Source organism: Hylobates moloch, unplaced genomic scaffold (genome assembly GCF_009828535.3).
Source record: "Hylobates moloch isolate HMO894 unplaced genomic scaffold, HMol_V3 SCAFFOLD_18, whole genome shotgun sequence".
Classification (NCBI taxonomy): domain Eukaryota; kingdom Metazoa; phylum Chordata; class Mammalia; order Primates; family Hylobatidae; genus Hylobates; species Hylobates moloch.
Genome location: NW_026652293.1, coordinates 67,819,996 through 67,846,140, shown reverse-complemented (window position 1 = coordinate 67,846,140; position 26,145 = coordinate 67,819,996). Strand labels below are relative to the sequence as shown.

At 38.7% G+C, this 26,145-nt stretch overlaps 1 protein-coding gene across 7 annotated transcripts in view; it reads left to right on the top strand.

Moving 5' to 3' along the window:
* ARID4B (AT-rich interaction domain 4B) overlaps positions 1-26,145 on the top strand; it is a 166,625-nt gene that overhangs the window by 91,698 nt on the left and 48,782 nt on the right. For all 7 annotated transcript variants that reach the window (XM_058430602.1, XM_032136437.2, XM_032136438.2 and 4 more), the window contains exons 9-16: positions 5,162-5,241; positions 8,460-8,536; positions 10,221-10,375; positions 15,396-15,468; positions 16,854-16,948; positions 18,435-18,532; positions 20,151-20,394; positions 20,726-20,901. In XM_058430602.1, coding sequence (XP_058286585.1) covers positions 5,162-5,241; positions 8,460-8,536; positions 10,221-10,375; positions 15,396-15,468; positions 16,854-16,948; positions 18,435-18,532; positions 20,151-20,394; positions 20,726-20,901 — 998 coding nt within the window. The remainder of the gene's footprint in view (positions 1-5,161; positions 5,242-8,459; positions 8,537-10,220; positions 10,376-15,395; positions 15,469-16,853; positions 16,949-18,434; positions 18,533-20,150; positions 20,395-20,725; positions 20,902-26,145) is intronic.

Sequence of the window (26,145 nt, the reverse complement as noted above, 5' to 3'; positions counted from 1 at the left end):
AAGATTTATTATCAGGAGTATCCTCATGATTGTCCCAAGTTCTTGTATTTCAAACTGCTAAGAGAGATGACAGAAAGCCTTTTGAGCTTTTTATCTCTGTTTTTCGTAACCACTAGCTTCTTTAGCAAGTTGAAAGGGCCATGTATAGACGATTTTCTTTGACTTTTACAAAGGGAACATATACTAACATCTTTCATGGACATAACTAGGCACTTTTCAAGTAATCTTTTGGTAGACAAAATAATTTGTAGCTCTTAAAGCAAATAGAGGTTCGACTAATAATTAGCTATATATGATACTTTAATGAAGATTTAACTCTGTGGCAATAAGAATGCATTTTTTTCTGGACAGGGTATAATTGGATAAATCACTTAAGGTTTTAAGTTTCAAGTAGGAGTCTGAAGTTAATAATCAGTATCTCTTAAGAATTATCTTGGCTGGGGTGTGGTGGCTCACACCTGTAATCCTAGCACTTTGGGAGGCTGAGGTGGGCAGATCCCCTGAGGTCAGGAGTTCGAGACCAGCCTGGCCAACAGGGCAAAACCCCGTCTCTATAAAAATACAAAAAAATTAGCTGGGTGTGGTGGCACATGCCTGTAATCCCAGCTACTCAGGAGGCTGAGGCAGGAGAATCACTTGAACCCAGGAGGCAGAGGTTGCAGTGAGCCAAGATTGCGCCACTGCACTCTAGTGTGGGCGACAGAGCAAGACTCCTTCTCAAAAAAAAAAAAAAAAGAATTATCTTGAACTCTTCAAAATTTTGATGTGTCTGAATTGTCTTATGATGATTCTATCTGAAGACCATTGAGTCATTTGTATCAAACAGTGAGATCCACTTTTTTTTTTTTTTTTTCTTCCCCCGGAGACAGAGGCTTACTCCGTTACCCAGGTTAGAGTGCAGTGGTGCGATCCTGGCTCGCTGTAGCCTTGACCTCCTGGGCTCAACAATTCTCCCACCTCAGCCTCCTGAGTAGCTCACACTACAGGTGCAGACCACCACATCTGGCTAATTTTTAAATACTTTGTAAATACAAGTTCTCCCTATGCTGCCCAGGCTAGTCTTGAACTCCTGGATTCAAGTGACCCGCCCACCTTGGCTTCCCAGAGTGCTGGGATTACAGGTGGGGGCTACTGAGCCCAGTCCACATCTTTTACAAATATGTCCTCCCCTCACTTCATATTTAATAAGCTATAAACTGAAGATCTGCTGATAAACAAAAGACACTTTGAAAGTACTATTCTCCTCATGTTTGACAACTAATTTGTTCTCAAATATCGAGAGAGAGAATGGGTCAAAATTATTCTCTGTCTCTGTTTTGTATATTCTCACTCCCTTACTACAAATAATTAGCCAAATTCTCTTCTAATGCTTTTTTCCCTTCTGTTAATGACATTTAATAAAATTTTTGTGTTCTCAAGACTAACACATATTTGTTAGGTATGCATTTATCATATACCAAGTTCTGTTCAAAATATTTAACGAGGATAGACTTATTTAGTGAGTGGTGTAGAGGTTTTTTGTTCTCATGATTAATAAGCTTTTTTTTTTTTTTTTTTTGAGATGGAATTTCGCCCTTGTTGCCCAGGCTAGAGTGCAATGGTGCGATCTCTGCTCACTGCAACTCCGCCTCCCGGGTTCCAGTGATCCTCCTGCCTCAGCCTCCCGAGTAACTGGTATTACAAGCCACCATGCCCAGCTAATTTTGTATTTTTAGTAGAGATGGGGTTTCTCCATGTTGGTCAGACTGGTCCCCAACTCCTGACCTCAGGTGATCTGCCTGCCTCAGCCTCCCAAAGTGTTGGGATTACAGGCGTGAGCCACCACACCCGGTGATGATTAATAAACTTTTCTCTACAATTTGTGGTTGAGAATCTGCCAACTCTTTATTCTCATTCTCTCATTTTCCTGCTCATTGACTAACAATTGCAGAGACTTAGAAATGGGATTAAAACACTATTCTTTGTTTATATGTATTTGTATGAAAACTTATGTCCATAATATACATAAACTCTTTTGTATATTTGTGGTTTTTGTGCCAAACTAGGTAACCATGGTCTCAAATGAAAAAGAAACAATAGAACTACGTTTGTTTTTACTATTTTCTACTTGTGATATCCATTTACCGTTTTTAGTCAACATGTTTTATTTCTTTATCTCCACAGCTTAGTTCAATGTTCGGCACAAATTAAGTATCCAGTAAATGTCAGCTCTTGTAATGATAGTGAAAAATGAGGACAATTATTTGTTTTAATAAATATAAATATTTTATAATACCTTTGTACCTTCCCGTGTATCCAACATTTAGTGGATACCTATATGTACAAGGAGCGTACTAACACGTATTATGAGATAGGTATTATTATTTATCCCCATTTCGATATAAGGAAACTGAGTATTAGCAGCGTTAAGTTAGTTGCCACACTTTGGGTTAATTATTAAGCTGAAAAAAAGCATCAGTGTATGCGATTCTTTCTTTCCTTCTAAAGCACTAGGAGTCTTTGTGAGTTTCTTTTGAAAGTATGTTTTAAGGCCAGTTGCAGTGGCTCATACCTTCAGTCCCAGCACTTTGGGAGGCCGAGGCAGGCGGATCACCTGAGGTCAGGAGTTCAAGACCAGCCTGGCCAACATAGTGAAACCCCTTCTCTACTAAAAATGTAAAAATTTGCAGGGCGTGGTGGCGCGTGCTTATAGTCCCAGCTACTCGGGAGGCTGAGGCAGGAGAATCTCTTGAACCTGGGAGGCGGAGGCTGCAGTGATCTGAGATCACGCCACTGCATTCCAGCCTGGGTGACAGAGCAAGACTTTATCTCAAAAAAGAAATATATATATCTGTGGGCCAGGCGCGGTGGCTCATGCCTGTAATCCCAGCACTGTGGGAGGACGAGGTGGGCAGATCACTTGAGGTCAGGAGTTCAAGACCAGCCTGGCCAACATCGTGAAACCCTGTCTTTACTAAAATAGAAAAATTAACTGAGCATGGTGGTGGGCGCCTATAATCCCAGCTACTTGGGAGGCTGAGGCAGGAGAATTGCTTGAACACGGGAGGTGGAGGTTGCAGTGAGCTGAGACTGCGCCACAGCACTCCAGCCTGGGTGACAGAGCAAGACCCCATCTCAAACACACACACACACATACAACTGTTTTGTAAGTCTTTTTCTCAATAGGAACATGAAATTTTTTAATATTAGTGTTTTGAGTTACTAATTTAAGCTTCTCACACCATAATCACTAAAAAATTTCTTTGATGAAAATAAAAAATCTAAGGATTTTTAATATTGAAAGGTTAGTAATCTGTTTAGTCAGCCATTTCACTGTTGTTTTTAAATTCTTAGAATTATTGATGTATGTTATCCCCTCCCAAAATTGAGATCCATTGGACAGTGATGGATAATTTTTGGTAACTGGAGTGAAAAATTATGTTCTAAATCGACCAATCTTGATATAGTCACACAAACAAAATTTGTGTTTCTAATTTTTAAGTTATTTTTATAAATCGAGTAAATTCAAAGTGTTTTAGTAACATCATAAGAAAACAGTTAACTGGGTCTGGTGGCCTGTGCCTATAGTCCCAGCTACTTGGGAGACTGAAGTGGGAGGATCGATTGAACCCTGGGAGGTTGAGGCTGCATTGAGTCATGATCACACCACTGCACAGAGTGAGACCTTGTCTCAGAAAAAAAAAAAAAAAAAAAGAAAAGAAAAAGGAAACAACTACATAGTCCCAGGAACTATAAATAACTACCATGCACTGAGTATTTACCCTGACTAGGACTGTGCTGAGCTTATTAATGTAAGTAGTATTGTTTAATCCTAATTGAGACTTACTCTCAGTCTCAATTTTTTATTTTATTTTCCAATTTCATTTTAAGAGGGGGAAATCTTAGATTCCATGGCTCATGCAGTTCTCCTTTTCAGTTTTTTTCACCAAGTTCTCCTCTTCTAATCACCCTTTCAAGCTGTAATTCAGGATTCAGAATGTATCGCTGTATTTTCTTTAGGGTGATCTCATCCCCTTTTAAAGCTTCACTTTGCAGAGATAACAAAGAGATAATCAAAGTGACCAAGAAAATAACATACGTGGGTGAATGGGATAAAATGCATATTGTCGTTCTGTGGCAGAACTGGACAGTGAGCCCACTTACTCATACACCAGTGTCATCACTGGCCAAAGCTATCACATGTGCAGTTTTCGAAATCCTTAGCTCATCAGGGAAAAGTAATGAGTGGATTTGGCTCACAAGCCCCAAGTTTTAGACCTCTAATATTTAGGCTGTGGGCTCTCAAATTTATATCCTTGAGTCCAGACCTCTACGCTTTGCTCCAGACCTAATTTTTCTGTTCACTATCTTCATTTGGATGTCTTTTAGCCACCTAAAACTTAGTAGTCCCAAAACTCCTCTTATTATCCCTTCCCTCATGCACAAACTTGGCCGTTTTTTTGTTGTTTTTCTTTCACAGTGAATAACCCTGTCATCTGCCTATTTGTACAAGGCAGAAAACTAAGTGTCCTCTTCTTGTTCATCTTTCTACTTCCCTAATTATCTTGGATATTTCTCATTCCTTTAATTTGCCATTGCCACCACTTTACATCCAAGCCACCACCTCTCACTCAAATCATCACAATAGCTTGGTTTCTTTGAACAGTTGCCTTTGCATGGTCCATTTTCTTCATAGCAGCCAAAGTAGATTTTTAAAAGGAAAATCTATTATGACATTCTTTGGTTTCAGATTCTTTCAACAAAGATGTTAGATTTTATCTTAAGAATTAATATTGCCTACAAGGCTCTTGAAATTCTGGACCCTTGTTTTTCTCTTAGCCGTGATGTATCCCTTCAGTTAAGGATCTAGCTCTACCTTTTTTTCTGTTTCTGACTAGAACTTCGTCCACAGCTTCATCCTAATCATAGCTGTACTTCTGCTTTCAATGCCGTGCCTATGCCAAAAAAAATCTAGATTATCCAGGCAGCTGGAAGGATGTAGGATACCAATTTAAAATTACTTGTGTGTGCTCCCACATGTGTGTGTACCTGTTTACCCTCAAACTAAAATTAGTTTTTAAACTTCAAGCTTACACTTTTTAAAAGGATTTAAATGGTAGGTACTTACCTATCTATCTATGAGTTCTTTTAGTTATAATAGCTTCACCCTTTTTCTTAAAAGGTGGTTTGTCCTGATTGTAGTGATGAGATTGCTGTAAAAAAGGACAATATTCTTGTTCGATCTTTCAAAGATGGAAAATTGTAAGTATAATTTACTTGATTTGAAAAACCAGTTTATAAATATATGCTGTTATTTTGAATTAGGATGTTAAATGATTAATTAGTTATTTCCAATTACCTTAGGCTTTTATTTTTCATCATACAGAATGTTTCAAAGAGTGACTGTTTTTCATATTATCTTAATATGTTGTAGTCTTATAGTATGTTTTTCCTTACTAATTTTGGTAATCTTTTCCAAACTAGACACTCAGTACTGTCTAATTTGTCAACATTTGTCCACATAATAGCTGGTTATTTGAGGCAAATTTGCCATATCTAACGTATTTAATACTTTATTGATTTTTTTGTTTTTTTGAGATGGAGTCTCACTCTGTCACCCAGTCTGGAGTGCAGTGGTGCAATTTCAGCTCACTGCAACCTCCGCCTCCTGGGTTCAAGCTATTCTCCTGCCTCAGCCTCCTGAGTAGCTGGGACTACAGGCACATGCCACCGCACCCGGCTAATTTTTATATTTTTAATAGAGACGGGGATTCACTATGTTGTCCAGGCTGGTCTTGAACTCGTGATCTCGTGATCTGCCCGCCTCGACCCCCAAAGTGCTGGGATCATAGACGTGAGCCATCACGCCCGGCCTATTGATGTATTTATTGACATTATTTCCTTAGGGTTTGTTCTTGATGGTCTAATTAGGAATTTCCAATACTTCTACTAGTTATGTCTAATGGTTGTAATGATACCTGTTGGATAATATTCAACTTTTGCAGTAGTCTGAGGATTAAAATGGGTTACTTGTATATGGATGGTAAGTCTTAAGAAAATGATTTGTTAATTTTTCTTTAAGAATTATGTGACTAGAGAAGCCAGATATTTTATACAGAATTGTATTGGGTATAAATACCTTAAAAAGATCATCATGTTTTAAGATTTGGTGTTTGAATTTTCAAGTTCGGGAAAGGTATTTTTATTTTTAATTATTTTATTTTACTTTATTTCATTTTTTGGTGAGGGTCTTACTCTTTCACCCAGGCTGGAGTGCAGTGACATGATCACGGCTCACTGCAGCCATGACCCTTTGGGCTCAGGTTATCCTTTCAGCTCAACTTCTTTTGAGTATCTGGGACTACACCTGGCTATTTTTGTATTTTTTGTAGTGATAAGGTTTCACCATGTTGGCCAGGCTGGTCTCGAACTCCTCAAGCGATCCACATGCCCTGGCCTCCCAAACTGCTGAGATTACAGGCGTGAGCCTCTGCACCCAGTCTGAAAAGTTAGCTTCAAAAACAGTATGTAGGCTTGGCGCGGTGGCTCACACCTGTAATCCCAGCACTTTGGGAGGCCTAGGCAGGCGGATCATGAGGTGAGGAGTGCGAGACCAGCCTGGCCAACATGGCAAAACTCCGTCTCTACTAAAAATACAAAAATTAGCCAGGCATGGTGGTGGGCGCCTGTAATCCCAGCTACTCAGGAGGCTGAGGCAGAAGAATCGCTTGAACCTGGGAGATGGAGGGTGCAGTGAGCAGAAATAATGCCATTGCACTCCAGCTTGGGTGACAAGAAGACGACTCCATCTCAAAACAAAACAAAACAAAAAAATGTGTAGAACCAACTTTAACAAAATTGGGATAATGAGAGGAATTTGAGCACAGAAATTGAATACTGACTTGATATTAAATTGTTGGGGGGTAAGGAAAATGGGAAAACGTTACTAAAACAGCACAAACTTTTATTTGTAAGATGAATAAAATGTACAGGATCTGATGTACAGTGTGGCAACTGTAGTATTCTGGCAGCCTCCCAAGTAGCTAGAACTACAGGTGTGTGCCACCACACTTGGCAAATTTTTGTAGGGTTTTTTTTTGCCATGTTGCCTGGGCTGGTTTTGAACTCCTGAGTTCAAGTGATCTGCCCACTTTGGCCCCCAAAGTGTTGGGATTACAGTTGTGAGCCACTGTGTCCAACCTTTATTTATTTATTTTATTTCATTTTATTTTATTTTATTTACTTTTTTTTTGAAATGGAGTGTCATTCTTGTTGCCCAGGCTGGAGTGCAATGGCGCAATCTCATCTCACTGCAACCTCCGCCTCCCAGGTTCAAGCGATTCTCCTGCCTCAGCCTCTCGAGTAGCTGGGACTACAGGCATGCACTACCATGCCCAGCTAATTTTTGTATTTTTAGTAGAGATGGGGTTTCACCATGTTGGTCAGGCTGGTCTTGAACTCCTGACCCCAGGTGATCCACCCACCTTGGCTTCTCAAAGTGCTGAGATTACAGGTGTGAACCACTGCACCCAGCTCAACCTTTATTTTTTAAGAGATGGGATCTTGCTCTGTTGCCTACGCTAGAGTGCAGTGGCACGATCATAGCTCACTGTAACCCTGCCCTGGGTTTCCAGTCAGCTCCCTGCCTCAGCCTCCCAAGTAGCTGGGACTACAGGCACATGCCACCACTCCTGGCTAATTCTTTTCTTACTTTTTTAGTTTGTCTGTGGAGACTGGGTCTCACTATATTACCCATCCTGGTCTTGAACTTTGGCGTGAAGCAGTCCTCCCATCTTGACCTCCCAAAGTGTTGGGATTACAGGCATGAATCACCATGCCTGGCCCCAAATATTTTATCATTGTATTGCCATAAATCGTTTTTGGCCGTGCCTATAATCGTGGTGGCTCATGCCTATAATCCCAGCACTTTGGGAGACCGAGGTGTGTGGATCAGTTGAGGTCAGGAGTTCAAGACCAGCCTGTCCAACATGGTGAAATCCCGTCTCTACTAAAAATACAAAAATTAGCCGGGTGGTAGTGGCATGTGCCTGTAATCCCAGCTACTCGGGAGGTTGAGGCAGGAGAATAGCTTGAGCCTGGGAGGTAGAGGTTGTGGTGAGCCAAGGTTGTGCACTCCAGTCTGGATGACAGAGACCCTGTCTCAGAAACAAAACAAAACAAAACAAAACAAAAAAAGTTTTCAGTGTTGCATTTGGGCAGGGGACTCTGGTATTTGGGAACACGTTGGTGTTTATAAAATAGCTCTTACGGTAGGATCCTTCTGTACATGATTACGTATTTTCACATCCTGTCTTTTATGTTATTTCTGACTTGCTACTCTGTGTGCACTTTTATTGTAAATGTCAACATTCCCATATTTTCAGTATCTTTCTGTCTTATGTAATCATCTGAATTCTTAATTAATCTCAGTCATATTTTGGGGTTTTTTTTCTTCTCTTATAATTAAAAAAAATATATAGTACTTCAGTTCCAAGAAAAGATGTCCATGAAATTACTAGTGACACTGCACCAAAGCCTGATGCTGTTTTAAAGCAAGGTAAGGATAATCTTGGAATAAATTACAAGTACTGTAAAAACCGCTAAAGTGTTTTTGAAGATTAAATTTTTCTTTGCTCTTTAAAATTTTTTTTAAATTATGTTCTTATGGTTATATTTGGTTCCTTGTGACCTTTATTTTTATAAACCCATGTGTCTTCTGTGTTATAAGTTTCCTTTTTTTTTTTCGGAGACAGAGTCTTGCTCTGTTGCCCAGGCTGGAGTGGCGCAATCTCGGCTCACCGCAACCTCTGCCTCCTGGGTTCAAGCAATTCTCTTGCCTCAGCCTCCTGAGTAACTCGGACTACAGGCACACGCTGCCATGCCCGGCTAATTTTTTGTTATTTTAATAGAGATGGGGTTTCACCGTGTTGCCCAGGCCAGTCTCGAACTCCTGAGCTCAGGCAGTCCACCTGCCTCGGCCTCCCAAAGTGCTAGGATTACAGGTGTGAGCCACTGTGCCCAACCATAAGTTTCCTTTTTTGTGTGTGTGTTTTTTTTTAGCTTATAGTCAGGCATAATAATCTAGAATAATGGGAGAGAACTGTGTAGTCAGCTATTACTATAATCTAGCTTTTGCCTGGTAAATAAAATATTAGTTTCTGGGAATGGTAGAAGAAAGGAATCAAAGTAACTTTGTGTTATTGTTTTTTTTGTTTTGTTTTTGAGATGGAGTCCTGCTCTGTCGCCCAGGTTGCAGTGCAGTGGTACAATCTCGGCGCAATCTCCACCTCCTGGGTTCAAGCGATTGTCCTGCCTCAGTCTCCCAAGTAGCTGGGACTATAGGCGCCCACCACTATGCCTGGCTAATTTTTGTGTTTTTAGTAGAGACAGAGTTTCACCATTGACCAGGCTGGTATCAAACTCCTGAGCTCAGGCAGTCCGCCTGCCTTGGCCTCCCAAGTGCTGGGATTACAGGCATAAGCCATCACGCCTGGCTGAGGAATCAAAGTAATTTTGGTTTGGTATTTCTCACTAATGAATGTACATCCTTAACCACAAGGCTCCAGTAGTTTTATTTGAGGAATATGTGGTAATTGCATCTGTCACTTGGTTTTTGGCACTGTAAATAGTTGCCTTCTCTTTGCCCTTATTCCTTGAAGTCAGTAATATGCTATGTAGATTGGTTAAAATCATCAAGATTTTTTGGTATATAATTTATTCCCATATATTGTAAAATGAGAATAATTGTGTCTAGCTAATTTTAGTTGAAGGTAGTTGTTACCATAGTTTTAATTGAAGTTTAACTGAAAATGTAAAAATCATGTGTGGTCAATTTTCAGGTATTGTATATTTATTTTAATGGGTCTGTGCCTGGTATTAATACTGTTTGATAAATTGTTTGTTGCATATTACATGATTTCCTGTATTAAAGATTTTTACTAGCGAAGCTTAATCTTTGTTTAAAAGAACAAAACTGCTCTTATTTTATTTATTTTAACTTAAGTAATCTTCCAATGGTGGCAGTTTTGCCATCTATAAAATGACCACCTAATGCATAGGATGGATAGGATTAAATATATTGCTACATTTAAAAGCACTTAACGCAGTTTCTGGTACATAGCAAACAATAAATGTCAGTGGTATTAGTACAGTAGTTTTTATTTCTTTATCGTGTTTAATGCTTTTTGAGAAAACAATTGTCTTAATTTCTTCAGTTCACGTAGCTTGTGGTCTATTTCCAGCCTTTGAACAGGCACTTGAATTTCACAAAAGTAGAACTATTCCTGCTAACTGGAAGACTGAATTGAAAGAAGATAGCTCTAGCAGTGAAGCAGAGGAAGAAGAGGAGGAGGAAGATGATGAAAAAGAAAAGGAGGATAATAGCAGTGAAGAAGAGGTAAGTGAAAACAGTTGATACCTTTTAAAATTATAAATAACAGTTGGGTTTCCCTTGTGGGTTAGGATTTGGCATTAAGTGATTAATCACATAAGTATTTTTAGTATGAGAAATATTTCATAATCTTGTATTTGTGATACTCATAATCACATAGTTTACTTGGTTACTTTAGATGTATGATCTTGTGAAATTAAAAATATTAAGTCTGATTATCCTAATAACCTCAAAAACATGTCTTAGTCTTCCTATGCTTTTGGTTTATGAGATGATTAAGAAAGTATCCACCCGGCTGGGCACAGTGGCTCATGCCTGTAATCCCAGCACTTTGGGAGGCCGAGGCAGGCGGATCACGAGGTCAGCAGATTGAGACCATCCTGGCTAACACGGTGAAACCCCGTCTCTACTAAAAATATAAAAAATTAGCCGGGCGTGATGATGGGCGCCTGTAGTCCCAGCTACTCAGGAGGCTGATGTAGAAGAATGGCATGAAACCGGGAGGCGGAGCTTGCAGTGAGCTGAGATTGCGCCACTGCACTACAGCCTGGGCGACAGAGCGAGACTCTGTCTCAAAGAAAAAAAAAAAAAAAGTTTCCACCTAGGCCAGGCACGGTGGCTCACGACCATAATCGCAGAACTTTGGGAGGCCAAGGCAGGCGGCTCGCTTGAACTCAGGAGTTCAAGACCAGACTGGGCAACATGGTGAAACCCCATCTCAACAAAAATAAAAATAAAAATAATTAGCAGGGCATGTCAGTGCAGTCCTGTTGCACCAGCTACTGAGGAGGCTGTGTTGGGAGGACAGCCTGAGCCCTGGAGGTGGAGGTTGCAATGAGCCGTGAATTTGCCACTGCCCTACATCCTGGGTGACAGAGTAAGACCCTGTCTTATTTAAAAAAAAAAAGAACCTACCTAACACTTTTTTTACTTTTTTTTTTTTTGAGACGGAGTCTCACTGTCACCCAGGCTGGAGTGCAGTGGCGCGATCTCGGCTCACTGCAGGCTCTGCCCCCTGGGGTTCACGCCATTCTCCTGCCTCAGCCTCCCACGTAGCTGGGATTACAAGCGCCCACCACCTCGCCCGGCTAATTTTTTGTATTTTTAGTAGAGACGGGGTTTCACCGTGTTAGCCAGGATGGTCTCAATCTCCTGACCTTGTGATCCACCCACCTCGGCCTCCCAAAGTGCTGGGATTATAGGCATGAGCCACCGCGCCCGGCCCTACCTACCTAATACTTTAAAATGCATTTCATTACCATGTTGACAGCTGTCACCTCATGAAATGTTTACATCTCCATATTTTATTGATTTACCCAGAAAAGTATAAAATACATCTTTCATTTAATATTTAAAAGAAAAATCAAGGCCGGGTGCTGTGGCTTATGCTGGGATGAGTAATCCTAGCACTTCGTGAGGCTGAGGCAGGCAGATCATGAGGTCAGGAGTTTGAGGCCAGCTTGGCCAACATGGTGAAACCCCGTCTCTTACTAAAAATACAAAATAATTAGCCAGGTGTGGTGGTGGACACCTGTAATCCCAGCTACTTGGGAGGCTGAGGCAGTAGAATCTCTTGAACCCGGGAGGCGGAGCTTGCAGTGAGCCGAGATTGCGCCATTGCTCTCCCGCCCGGGTGACAGTGTGAGACCCCGTCTCAAAAAAAAAAAAAAAAAAAAAAAACCAGAAAAGTAAAGATCAATATCTCTTTGATTCAGAGAATCTTGAATCATTTTATCTAAGACAAATGGGTAGATAGTTCTAATTAGATCATAAATAAGACATCTGTTTGTATATGGATCAAAGAGCTCAAATTTTGGATTTTATTTTAACTGGAGCTTTAGGTCTGGCAGTGACAAGGTACTCTTTAATGGTTTGCTGGACAGCCTCGTAAAAGTTAATGAGTGGTGCAGATAGTGAAGGCTACTATATTTGACCATGAAATGAAATGTATTTAATGTGTTTAGTAAATTAATTGGTCAGTATGTAATATTTTAGGTAAGTTATGAAATTCTGCCTTTTAACTGTAGTAAAGTATTAATGAAATGAGATTGTTTTGGAGGTTATATTTTAGGGTATAGTGATCTGTAATGACAGTCTGTAATGTAGAAATTTCCCTGCTTCAGTCCTCTCCCTGACTGCTTTCTATTTAAATTGCTAAAATGAGCAATCATACCCTTGCTGCTAAAAACCTCCTGAGTAGCTTTTTGTCACTGTAAAAGTTAAGCTTTCATATAGAATCTCCTTTATAGTGCAATTCCTGCCTCAATTTTTTCTCATCATTTCCCTTTCTATGTCCCCCCCCCTTGAACTTTATGCTGTAGCAGTGTCAAATTACATATATTGCTGCCACTCACCTTTGCATATGCTAGTACCTCTGTAGGCACCATCTTTTCCTCCCCTCCTTCCTTAGTCAGCATGGCACATTCCTGTTCAGTTTTCAGAACCCTACTTAGGTGCCATCTCTGTAAAGAGAAACCTGTGAACCATCACCTCTCTCACCTCAGGAAAGCAGCAGTTCATTTGCTAGTCTATACTACTACTGCTCCTGGCAAGGCACAGTGGGTCATGCCTGTAATCCCAGCACTTTGGGAAGCTGACGCGAGCGGATTACCTGAGGTCAGGAGTTTGAGACCAGTCTGGCCAACATGGTGAAACCCTGTCTATACTAAAAATACAAAAATTAGCTGGGTGTGGCTGGGCGTGTTGGCTCACGCCTGTAATCCCAGCACTTTGGGAGGCTGAGGTGGGCAGATCACCTGAGGTCAGGAGATCGAGACCATCCTGGCTAACATGGTGAAACCCTGTCTCTACTAAAAACACCAAAAAATTAGCCGGGCATGGTGGTGGACGGCTGTAGTCCCAGCTACTCAGGAGGCTGAGGCAGGAGAATGGTGTCAACCCAGGAGGTGGAGCTTGCAGTCAGCCAAGATCATGCCACTGCACTCCAGCCTGGGTGACAGAGCCAGAGTCCGTCTAAAAAAAAAAAAAATTGGCCAGGTGCGGTGGCTCACGCTTGTAATCCCAGCACTTTGGGAGGCCGAGGTGGGCGGATCACAAGTTCAGGAGATCGAGACCACGGTGAAACCCCGTCTCTACTAAAAATACAAAAAAAAATTAGCCAGGCATGGTGGCGGGCGCCTGTAGTCCCAGCTACTCGGAGAGGCTGAGGCAGGAGAATGGTGTGAACCCGGGAGGCAGAGCTTGCAGTGAGCCGAGATTGCACCACTGCACTCCAGCCTGGGCGACAGAGCAAGACTCTGTCTCAAAAAAAAAAAATTAGCTGGGCGTGGTGGCAGGTGCTTGTTACCCCAGCTCCCAGCTACTCGGGAGGCTGAGGCAGCAGAATTGCTTGAACCCAGGAAGCGGAGGTTGCAGTGAGCCGAGATGACACCACTGCACTCCAGCCTGGGCGACAGAGCAAGACTCTGTCTCAAAAACAAAACAAAATAAAAAACTACTATTGCTCCTTATACATATTTTTGTCATTTATATTTATTGTCTGTTTTTTCTTCCCCATGAATTTGTAAGTTCCTTAAAGTTAGGAATGCTGTCTTACTCGTACTCATACTTAAAGTGTCTGTCATAGTGTGTAAAATATAACAAATGATAAATAGCTACCAAACCTTTTGGTGCTTAGTGTTTTCACAAGTGTTTTTGTAAAAGCAAATCTGTAGTGTAGTGTAAACATTTTCTCGAGTTAAAAGCTTACCTTAAACGTTTTTGGAATAGGAATAAGCTGGGCTGTTTATTAAAGTTAAATATTGTACTATGGGAACATTTAAGATAACATCTAGAAAATAGATGTCCTTAGATTTGTATTTGATCACCTTACCAAAACCTGAATGTATGGCGTGTGTTTAAATTGAGAAATACAGATTCATCATTAGCAAATTAATGGTTGTCATTTATTTTTCTCTGCCCAATTAGAAAACCTAATAGTTTATCAACATGGGCTTTAAAAAAAAAATTACCTTTCTTTGTTGTACTAGCTTTTAAATTAAAAAGACAATCTTGCTAAAGCAGTGGCATTAGGCACATGATTTTCCAAATTTAAAAATGCTGTGTTTTTATTTATTTAGATTACCAGTTGAATATGCTAACTTTTACTGTTACAAATATGTATATTTAAGCCAGAGTAACTGTAAAGCCTAGCTGTATATTTGGAATCATTTTCTCTGCAGTTACTCCTAATCGTGTTCTGTAACAGTAGGCTCCATGGCTTATTTTTTCTTTTATTTGATTCAGCACCTAGCATAGTGCCTACACTTACAGGTGCTCAAGTGTTTGTTGAATAGATGAAAGTCATTGAGTTGGTGAGTTCCTCAATCTTACCTACTACCCTGCTCCTTGCAGGTTGCTTCAGGACCAGCTCCCTGCTGCCACAGCCCTTGGCCACAGCAGCAAGAAGCTAGTCCTTCCCTTGTAATTGATAAATCGGGGAACTATTTTATTACTTGAAGATTTCCCTAAGTCTGAATCTTCAGGTATTGTAGATCAAATTTGTTCCCCACTTCACTGATTACGTAAGCTTGAGGTATATACAGTGGGGCTGCATAAAATGAAGGATACTTGCAGTTACAGCTAATGGGACCCATACTTTTATAGTACCTTGAGGAGCAATAATAGAATTAGTTTTGATGTTTAACCCTGACTCAGTTTCGCACAAGTTGAGAGTAGGTATTCTTGAGCCTGTGATCCTGATTTGAAAAATAGCTCTCTGATATGGTAAAAAAAAAAAAAAAAAAAAAAAAAACACGAACATCTTGCTAGTCCCCTTTCTCATATGGGAATTTTTACTGTGAGGATTCTAACTATTGGGATACTTTTTAAGACATATTCCTCTATAAAACATAAAATGTCTAGACTTATCTGGTTTTGAACAGCTTAGTGTTAAAAGAATAACTTTGATTAGATAAAAAGCCTTTGAAGTATTTTAATGAATAGTCTTTGCTGTTGGTAAGAAATCTGCTTGTTTTATTAAAATGCTTAATTGAAGAAAATAATATTCTTTTGTGATTAAAATTAGGAAGAAATAGAACCATTTCCAGAAGAAAGGGAGAACTTTCTTCAGCAATTGTACAAATTTATGGAAGATAGAGGTGAGTATTTTTTATTTATCCTTAATGTGGTAAGTTTTGGACAGATAATTAGTATCTTAAAAATAAGAATAGAATTTTGTTTACTGAACTTTATGTCATCAGTAATTATGGCTGTCTTTTTGACTCTGATGTCACCAGCACCTAGCATAGCGTCTGTCACGTAACAAGTAGAATGAGGAATTTGATAGCATTTTGACAGATATTGTGGCTATGGACACATAAATGCACTTACTACCCTGTCCTGCCAATCCCTTTACCTATCCATGGGTCCCTAAAGAACAGTAGCAAAATGGGAATTAAGCCAGAAATAGAGAAAGAAGTGTGACAAAGTCTCAAAGTGAGCCTTGGCTCAGCTTATTTAATCTGCCAGAAGCTGCTAAGGCCATGGAAGGATTGAAGGAAGAAGAATAACTTAGGGTAATGAACTAATCCTTCTGTAACCTCAACACTGTTATTCTGTAGCTTATCTTCTTGGTCAGAGTCTACTTTCTTCTTTCCTGGGAAGATGCTTGTAAGCGAGTAAGGAGAGGCTTTCTAGCTGAAAGGGAAGGGCAAAATGAATGATTAGTGTTTGGAAACACCACAATACACTGGGAATTGAACGTTTTCTAAATCCCTGATTGTAATGCTGATGAGTAGAAACTGACTCTGTTTGTCATGTTTTGTTTTCATAAATGATAATGCCTAACACAATATATTTTCTTTTTCAGTATAAAATGTCTTTGATTCTTGTATTATTTCTTTACATGAATGGAGGGTTGGCCTAAGAAGTATGCTGTTTCATAGGCTCTTGTATAAGATAAATGAAAAAGCAAAGAAAATGAATAAAATCTAATACTAGAGAAGAGGGAAAAAATATGATTAAGCCAGTCATATATTTTGTAGAAATGGCTATATGAGGCATTGTACCCCTACCTTGTTATCTCCTCTACCACTTTCTCATGGTTTGATTTAGCATCCTTGCCTTGCATTTTCTTGTGTTAGAATGAAAAAAACAAACAAACATGTAGCTTTACTATAGAATCATTATTTAGAGTAGTAGTAAATTGGTAAAATACAAAGAAAATGCCATAAAAGTAACTCTCATTGGGAAGCAGTTGTCTAGTATTTATTTACTTGCTCAGCAGAGGGAAGAAAGTAGAATGAAAATAAAAGGTTTCAAAAATCTGGTTATGTGAAAAAATTTTGAAGTGGCCATGGGCTTGTTTATGTGTAGATACCATGTCTTTGATTAACAAGAGAATTTCTCATATATATATACACGTATATATATATATATATGTATATATAAAATACTATAAATACTCTGGTATTATTTGAATCTTTTGAAATTTTAAATTAAAAATGTAGTGTGGATCTAATATAGTTTGTGTTTTCTGTAACAGGTACACCTATTAACAAACGACCTGTACTTGGATATCGAAATTTGAATCTCTTTAAGTTATTCAGACTTGTACACAAACTTGGAGGATTTGATAATGTGAGTATTGTAGTCAAACTGAAACATCTTTTTCATGTAACGTGTTTTCTCAGGTATCTGCCATCTCTGAAATTGTTTTTCTAAACAACAAAACAAAGTTTTTCAGTAAAAACCTAAGAAGAAGATAAAGTGGAAAGTACAGCTAGCCTCCTCAGACAAAATTTAAATTTTAAAGATTTTTTAGGCCAGGCATGGTGGCTCATGCCTGCAACCCCAACACTTTGGGAGGCTGAGACGGGTAGATCACTTTAGGCCAGGAGTTCGAGAACAGCCTGGTCAACATAGCAAAACCCCATCTCTACAAAGCATACAAAAATCAGCCAGATGTGGTGACGCACACTTGTAATCCCAGCTACGTGGCAGGGTGAGGCATGAGAATCACTTGAATCCAGGAGGCAGAGATTACAATGAGCCAAGATTGCACTGCTGCACTGCACTTCAGCCTGGGTGACAGAATGAGACTCTGTCTCAAAAAAAAAAAAAAAAAAAAAAAGATTTTTTTCGTATCAGCTTTCTGATTACTGTTAAATTGGTCAAACTTTCGTAAACCTCCTCTTTTTATCTGAGTCACAGCAGCGCCGTATTGGTGGAAATCCTTCCTGTGTCTCTTTTTTCATTAGACAGTATGCTCCTTAAGAGCAGGGATCTGTCTTAATACTCTTTATATTCTTAATCCCTTTAAGAACGTAAAGGGATTAAGGCAGGAAATGTTTGTTGAACTGATCTGAAGAAATTATTTTAAGGTTGGTGTGATGTACAATACTTATCCAATTGAGAATATTCTATGGAATAAAATACTTTACAAATTTCTGTAGAACTGCTTTCATTTATTAGCCTGTATATTTTATGCGAAATAATAAATCCTTTAAAAATGTTTGTCTCTATTTCTTTGTTAAAAATTTTGATTTAAGAGCCTGAATATTTTTCCATTTTCCATAACTGGGTTTATTTAAAAGTCAAATGGGGCCAGTTATGGTGACTCATGCCTGTAATCTCAGCACTTTGGGAGGCTAAGGCCAGAGGATTGCTGGAGCCCAGGAGTTTGAGACCCGCCTGGGCAACATGGTGAGACTCCATCTCTACAAAAAAAATTAGCCAGGTGTGGTGGTGTGCGTCTATAGTCCCAGCTACTTGGGTTGCTGAGGCAGGAAGATCCCTTGAGCCCAGAAGTTCAGGGCTGCAGTGAGCTGTGTTTGTGCCACTGTTGCTGCACTTTAGCCTAGGCAGTAGAATAAGATCCTGTCTCCAAAAAAAAAAAAAAAAGTCAAATGACCTAATATTTCAACATTTATAATTTTCTGATATTTGTTAGAGTACTAAAACCTTTATTTTTAAACCAAATTTATAATTTATCAAGTTTTTTAAAAATTCTTTCGAGACTAGGACCAATAAATATAAAAATATACTCATATATACTGTGTCTATCAAAATGTTATTACATTAACACCTTTTAATTTGAGAGTTTTTGTTTCACTTTGTCCATTAGATTGAAAGTGGAGCTGTTTGGAAACAAGTCTACCAAGATCTTGGAATCCCTGTCTTAAATTCAGCTGCAGGATACAATGTTAAATGTGCTTATAAAAAGTAAGTTAGTATAATTGATATGATTATCTTCAGTATTTTTACCTAGAAAGCAGAATGAAATTTACCTTATAACTGAGGCTAATTATTTCTTTAAAGAAATCAGGGCCGGGCGCAGTGGCTCACGCCTGTAATCCCAGCACTTTGGGAGGCCGAGGCGGGCAGATCACGAGGTCAGGAGATCAAGACCATCCTGGCTAACACGGTGAAACCTTGTCTCTACTAACAATACAAAAAATTAGCTGGGCGTGGTGGCACGTGCCTGTAGTCCCAGCTACTCGGGAGGCTGAGGCAGGAGAGTGGCATGGACCCAGGAGGTGGAGGTTGCAGTGAGCTGAGACTACGCCACTGCACTCCAGCCTGGGTGACAGAGCGAGACTCTGTCTCAAAAAAAAAAAAAAAAAAGAAATCAGAACATTTTACTAGAGTAGTCATTGTATGATAGCATTTTCTAAAGTGTATTCTATGAATAGTAGATCTATGAGAAATTCTGTGAAGAAAGTTTTTGTGGCTAAGTACATTTGTCAAGTACTTCATAGAGGTTAAAAAGCTAATATTCTAAAGTCAAGTAAATCCACATTTGAATCCTAGTTCTGCCAATTATTAGCTGTTTATGCCCTGGGGCCAGTTATTTATTCTCCTAAGCCTCAGTTTCTTCATTTGTAAAATGGAATGCTTGGCTAGGCACGGCGGCTCATGCCTGTGATTCCAGCACTTTGGGAGGCTGAGGCGGGCAGATCACTTGAGGTCAGGAGTTCAAGACCAGCCTGGCCAGCATGGTGAAACCTTGTCTCCGCTAAAAATACAAAAATTACCTGAGCATAGTGGCTCACGCCTGTAGTCACAGCTACTCAGGAGGCTGAGGCAGGAGAATTGCTTGAACCCAGGAGGCGGAGGTTACAGTGAGCTGAGATTGCGTCACTGCACTTCAGCCTGGGCAACAGAGTAAGACTCTGTCTCAAAAAAAAAAAAAAAAAAAAATAGATGCTGCTGCATGCCCCAGGATTACTGTAATGACTAAATGAGATTTACTAAGGAGTCCAGCCTCACACATAAGAAATGTGCAGGCCGGGCACGGTGGCTCACGCTTGTAATCCCAGCACTTTGGGAGGCCGAGGCGGGCGGATCACGAGGTCAGGAGATCGAGACCACAGTGAAACCCCGTCGCTACTAAAAATACAAAAAAAATTAGCCGGGCGTGGTGGCGGGCGCCTGTAGTCCCAGCTACTCGGAGAGGCTGAGGCAGGAGAATGGCGTGAACCCGGGAGGCAGAGCTTGCAGTGAGCCGAGATTGCGCCACTGCACTCCAGCCTGGGTGACAGAGCGAGACTCCGTCTCAAAAAAAAAAAAAAAAAAAAAGAAATGTGCAGAAAATAGATGCTATTACTAATAGTTTTAATAGCTGTTATTGTTACGACTCTGAGCACAGTTTTTTAAATGAATTTTTTGACAAAATTTTTTTTTGCATTGAAAAGATTAGAAAGAACTAGAATAAATTAGAATGTTAATATGGCTCAATATCTGAGAGTTTAGACAAAAGAAATGAATACACATTAAAAATAACTCTATAGTTATATTTTGAAATGTTTTCACCAAATGCAATTTCTCTTCATGTTTCCAGATACTTATATGGTTTTGAGGAGTACTGTAGATCAGCCAACATTGAATTTCAGATGGCATTGCCAGAGAAAGTTGTTAACAAGCAATGTAAGGAGTGTGAAAATGTAAAAGAAGTAAAAGTTAAGGAGGAAAATGAAACAGAGATCAAAGAAATAAAGATGGAGGAGGAGAGGAATATAATACCAAAAGAAGAAAAGCCTATTGAGGATGAAATTGAAAGAAAAGAAAATATTAAGCCCTCTCTGGTAAATCAGATATTGTTAATTGTCCTTTGCTTTCTTTGGTATATTTTCCATATCCTCTATAAAGTTCCAAAATCAATATATTGTATAACATTATTCTTATTATTTATTTTCTTCATTAAGTGCTACTTTTGTATAATTTTTATCATAATAACTTCAAAATAGCTGTTAGCTATTTTTTTCTAGAGCTTTAAAGTAGCAGGAGTTTCTTAAAAGTAATTTATAACTTTTAATATTAGAATTGGTTGATACCTCCTGTTGCTAAGAGATAAACCATGGATATAGGTTGAAAATTTTTACTTTTGTTGGTTTCTTTCCTCTGATCTTTTTCTAGGGAAGTAAAAAGAATTTATTAGAATCTGTACCTACACATTCTGATCAGGAAAAAGAAGTTAACATTAAAAAACCAGAAGAAAATGAAAATCTGGATGACAAAGATGATGACACAACTAGGGTAGATGAATCCCTCAACATAAAGGTAGAAGCTGAGGAAGAAAAAGCAAAATCTGGGTAAGAAAATTGTTTTTGGTTACGATGCATTTCAGCTTGATGGATTCTTATCATTTGCTCTTTGTATGTGTATATGTATGTATCTAAATTAATTGACAAAATATTAAATAATAGAGCGGCATTTATTAATTAAATAGCATTCACTTCTTTCAGAGACCTTACTGATAGAAATTTGTAGAGAAAGATCATAGTTTGATCCACCCTTCTTGCTCTCATCATGGAAATTGATAAAATTTTTAGCTAGAGCAAAGTACTTTTTAGGTCTGCTGAATTACTTGATAATAGAAACTTGGGGCTATGTCCGTGTTTTATAGATTGTATGTTGGCTATAGATTCTGAGAGTTGTATTTATTTCTTAAGCAAAAGCAAGAGTGGAAAAAAAAAAGTTTTAAAAGGCCAAAAATTGTATGTTCTATTTTATGTGATAGTAGCATTTGTTTGTTTTAGTCACTTGGAATGATGAATTACTTGACAATGTAATTTATGCACTGCTAGTGGACCCCTGGATTTTATAGATAATCTTTGGCATTGAATCTTTTTTCTGAGGCTTAAAAAACATAAACATCTCGGGCCGGGCGCGGTGGCTCACGCTTGTAATCCCAGCACTTTGGGAGGCCGAGGCGGGCGGATCACGAGGTCAGGAGATCGAGACCACGGTGAAACCCCGTCTCTACTAAAAAAAATTCCAAAAAAAAAATTAGCCGGGCGTGGTGGCGGGCGCCTGTAGTTCCAGCTACTCGGAGAGGCTGAGGCAGGAGGATGGCGTGAACCCGGGAGGCGGAGCTTGCAGTGAGCCGAGATTGCGCCACTGCACTCCAGGCTGGGCAACAGAGCAAGACTCCGTCTCAAGAAAAAAAAAAAAACAAAAACGTAAACATCTCTGTTAGTGTCTCATTTAAATAAGTACAATGAATTTTTAAAAAAAATCATTTAGCAGGCCAGATGCGGTGGTTCATGCCTGTAATCCCAGCACTTTGGGAGGCCAAGGTGGGCAGATCACTTCATATCAGGATTTCAAGACCAGCCTGGCCAACATAGTGAAACCCTGTCTCTTCTAAAAATACAAAGAAGTCAGGCGTGGTGGCATGTGCCCGTAATCCCAGCTACTCAGGAGGGTGAGGCAGGAGAATCTCTTGAACCCGGGAGGCAGAGGTTGCAGTGAGCTGAGATCGTACCACTGTACTCCAGCCTGGGGGACGGAGCGAGACTGTGTCTCAAAAAAAAAAAAAAAAAAAAAAAAAATCTTTTAGTGTACTGACATTTGGCCACAGTATGCAGACGAACAGGGAAGGGGAAAATAAAAAATGGGGCTTATATGAATATAGTAAAAGGTGTTTATTATACTTTGTTGTATTTTTGTTTATAAAAATACATATTTGAAGTATGCCTTCTTGCTGTTGGAGACTATTTCAAGTATTAAGAAATAGTAAAGATTTCAGCTTTTTGCCTAAAATCTTTTGATTGATCAGAGTTCTGAAATTTTGGTGGCACCATACAGACAAACATAGAAGAAAAAAATCCTGGGTTTAGAAGAATGTAGTAAAAGTGTTTGTTGATTATACTTTGTTATATTTCTATGTGTAGAAGTGTATGTTTAAAGTACTGCTAAAGGAGATCATTTTGATAAGAATCTTAATAAAAATGCAGCTTCTTACCAAAAAATCTGATTTTTAAATCTGCAGATGTTTCTGGAGCATCTGCTGTTCGCAAGGCACTGTGATAAATCTGTATTTTTTTCTTTGCTAATTTTTTAAGTTGGTGCTTTGCTTATTTTATAGAATAAACTGTATTTTGTAGGTTTTTAATAACCCCTTTAACTTTATAATTATATGGATTTTTATGTACTACAGATATTTATTAGTATATGTGTACCTCAAACTAAAATTTTCCTGATGTGACTGCCCTAGTTTGGTAGATACTTTTTAGAAGCATTGCAGTTGGGACTGTTTATATAGTACTCCCTGCTTTTCCACAGTTTCAGTTACCTGTGGTCAACTGTGGTCTGAAAACAGGTGAGTACAGTGCAATAAAATATTTTGAGAGAGTGAGACAAGACCATATTCACATAACTGTTATTACAGCATAGTATAATTGCTTTATGTTATTAGTCATTGCTTATCTCATGCTGTGCCTTATTAATAAATTAAACTTTATCAGACATATGTATGTATAGGAAAAAACACAGTATATATAAGGTTTGGTACTATCCACGGTTTCAGGCATCCACTGGGGATCTTGGAATGTATCCCTTGCAGATAAGAGGGGCTTACTGTAATTGATTTTTGAGGTTTATTAGATAATTGCAGTGGAAACTTTTACAGTGATAAAGAATTAATATATAGGGATTTTTCTGGCATATAAACTTTCTCTAAGTAATAGGCTACTACCAAGAATATTCAGTGTCCTTCTTCCATTGTCCAGATGTGAGAGATTGAAGAAGTTGATATATGTAAAATGTCTAGTTCAGTGCCTTGACTATAGCAGGTACTTAATACACTATCTTTTTAAAAAATTTTGTTTCATTGTAAAGAGTGTAACATCAAGTAGGGAAGATTTGATATTTCTTTGTGAATTCAGATGAAAATCCTTGCTGATACATTTTGTTTCCCAAGATATTCTTCTCTAAAATATGACTAGCTTAAATGCATATGTGTGTATGTATGTATGTACGTGAGTGTATGTATGTATATGAGTGCATGTATGTAGTGTATGCATCAACTTAATTTTTTTAACCTGTATGTCGGTTGCATTTTATACTTTCAGAGGCTCTCTTTCTTGGCATTCTGTGTTCCATCTGGTTTAGCACATTAGTCTTGAATTTGCCACTGAAGTCTTAGAGAGTAGAATAGTTTTCTTTGGTTGATTGCCAGTAATTATGTTGTTTTTTTTCTTTATACTTCAGTGTATTATTGAAGTGAATTTCATTTGGTTTGTGTCTGAGGGTGATATTAAATGTATATTTTTAATTTTTGATTGCTTGATTTAATTAATAAAAGAGTGTTGGGTTTTTGTTGTAGATTGAATGAAAATTTGGCTGGGCTACTACCTAAAGTATGATTGTGCTTGCTGTTGGCATTTAGAATTGTTTGTATTCATCAACTCAGTGTATTCTATGATGTAAGATACAGCTTGGAGTTTGTCGTCATTTCAAAAAATTAGATTTTTGATTCTATATCTCATTTTTATATGATGATTCTGAGGTGCATGATAAATCTCTTTTATTGTGGCCACAATAAAATATGCTTCTTTTCCCCAGTATGCAAAGATAGTCTTATGACTTAGGCAAGTATTCTTTCAAAAAAAATTGTTTTAATTTACTATATAAAATAAAATTCCTCATAATAATTTATCATTGATAATGCCATTTCTGTTAATTATTTAGATATTTTAGCCTTAATAAAATTACTTTTTCATAATAGAAATATTAAGGTATTTTCAATAGCATTGTTAATATTTTAATCTCAGGCTGGGTGCGGTGGCTCATGCCTGTAATCCCTGCACTTTGGGAGGCCCAGGCAGGCGGATCACCTGAGGTCAGGAGTTCGAGACCAGCCTGGCCAACATGGCGAAACCCCATCTCTACTAAAAATACAGAAAATCAGCTGAGTGTGGTGGCGTGTAGTCCCAGCTACTTGGGAAGCTGAAGCAGGAGAATTGGTTGAACCTGGGAGGCGGAGGTTGCAGTGAGCTGAGATCATGCCACTGTACTCCAGCCTGGGCAACAGAGCGAGACTCTGTCTCAAAAAAAAAAACAGTGTGTGTGTGTGTATATATATATATACACACACACACATATATATGTACATATATACGTATATATACATATATATGTATATCTCAGATTATAGCTGGTTTCATGAAGGTTTTAGTTTTTTAAATACTTATATATTTGACTGTAACTGAGTCTTTAAAATAGGAATAAATCTTGAGAATTTTTGAGGAATTTGTGTTATAGTTCAGACAAAATTGATACATTTGATACTTTCGTGAACATGGACTTACTTCCACAGGTCCATTAAACATCCCCCCCAACACTCCTGCCCCACTATACAAAAGGAAAAGGAGAATAAAAAAGCATTATAGTGCTGCTTATATCACTATTTATATATTATTTTTGTTGCCTATATAATTACATAATTAGGAATGATAAAGTATATTATCCCTAAAAGGTTGCATATAGGAATATAAAACTGAAATTTTCAGTGGAGGAAGTTTTTTTTTAATATATTCATCAGGTGGGTGCAGTGGCTCACACCTATAATCCCAGCACTTTGGAAGGCCGAGGTGTGAAGATTGCTTGAGCCCAGGAGTTCAAGACCAGCCTAAACAACACAGTGAGACCCCTGTCTCTACAAAAATAAAAAATAAAAAATTATCTGGGTGTGGTGGTATGTGCCTGTAGTCCCAGCTACTTGGGATGCTGAGGTGGGAGGATCATTTGAGCACAGGAAGTCAAGACCACAGTGAGCCGTGATCAGGCCAGTGCACTCCAACCTGGATGACACAGTGAGACCATGTCTCCAAGGAGGGGAGGGGTGGAATATATATATATATATATATATATATATATATAATCATTAATATATAATATAGCATATATTTTAATATATGTATTTTATTAATTTTTAAAGCTTAAATACTAAACTATCTGGTTGTTTTGCCTTATGATGTTTAGTCATTTGTCAGCCCTAAAGTGATGGAGTCTTTAAGTACAGACATACAGGACAGCAAATAAAACCAGACTAAATGTAGCCTTGGATTTCATGTTGAAATTTTTTAAAAAATAAATCTAGTGTTTGGAAAGATTTATAATTGAAGATTTTCTCTAACTTGTTGAGTACAGATTGGTGGTCAATATAAAAAGGATATGAATGCTCAGTTTTAGAAAGTACATGGTACTAAGGAGATAAAAATGGATGTAAGGCCAGGTGTGATGGCTCACGGCTGTAATCCCAGCACTTTGGGAAGCCGAGGTGGGCGGATCACCTCAGGTCAGGAGTTTGAGACCAGCCTGACCAACATGGTGAAACCCTGTCATTACTAAAAATACAAAAGAATTAGCTGGGTGTGGTAGTGGTTGCCTGTAATCCCAGCTACTTGGGAGGCTGAGGCAGGAGAATCGCTTGAACCTGGGAGGCGGAGGTTGCAGTGAGCCGAGATTGCACCACTGCACTCCAGCCTGGGTGACAGGAGGAGTGAGACTCTATCAAAAAAAAAAAAAAAAAAAAGATGTAATACTCTTTC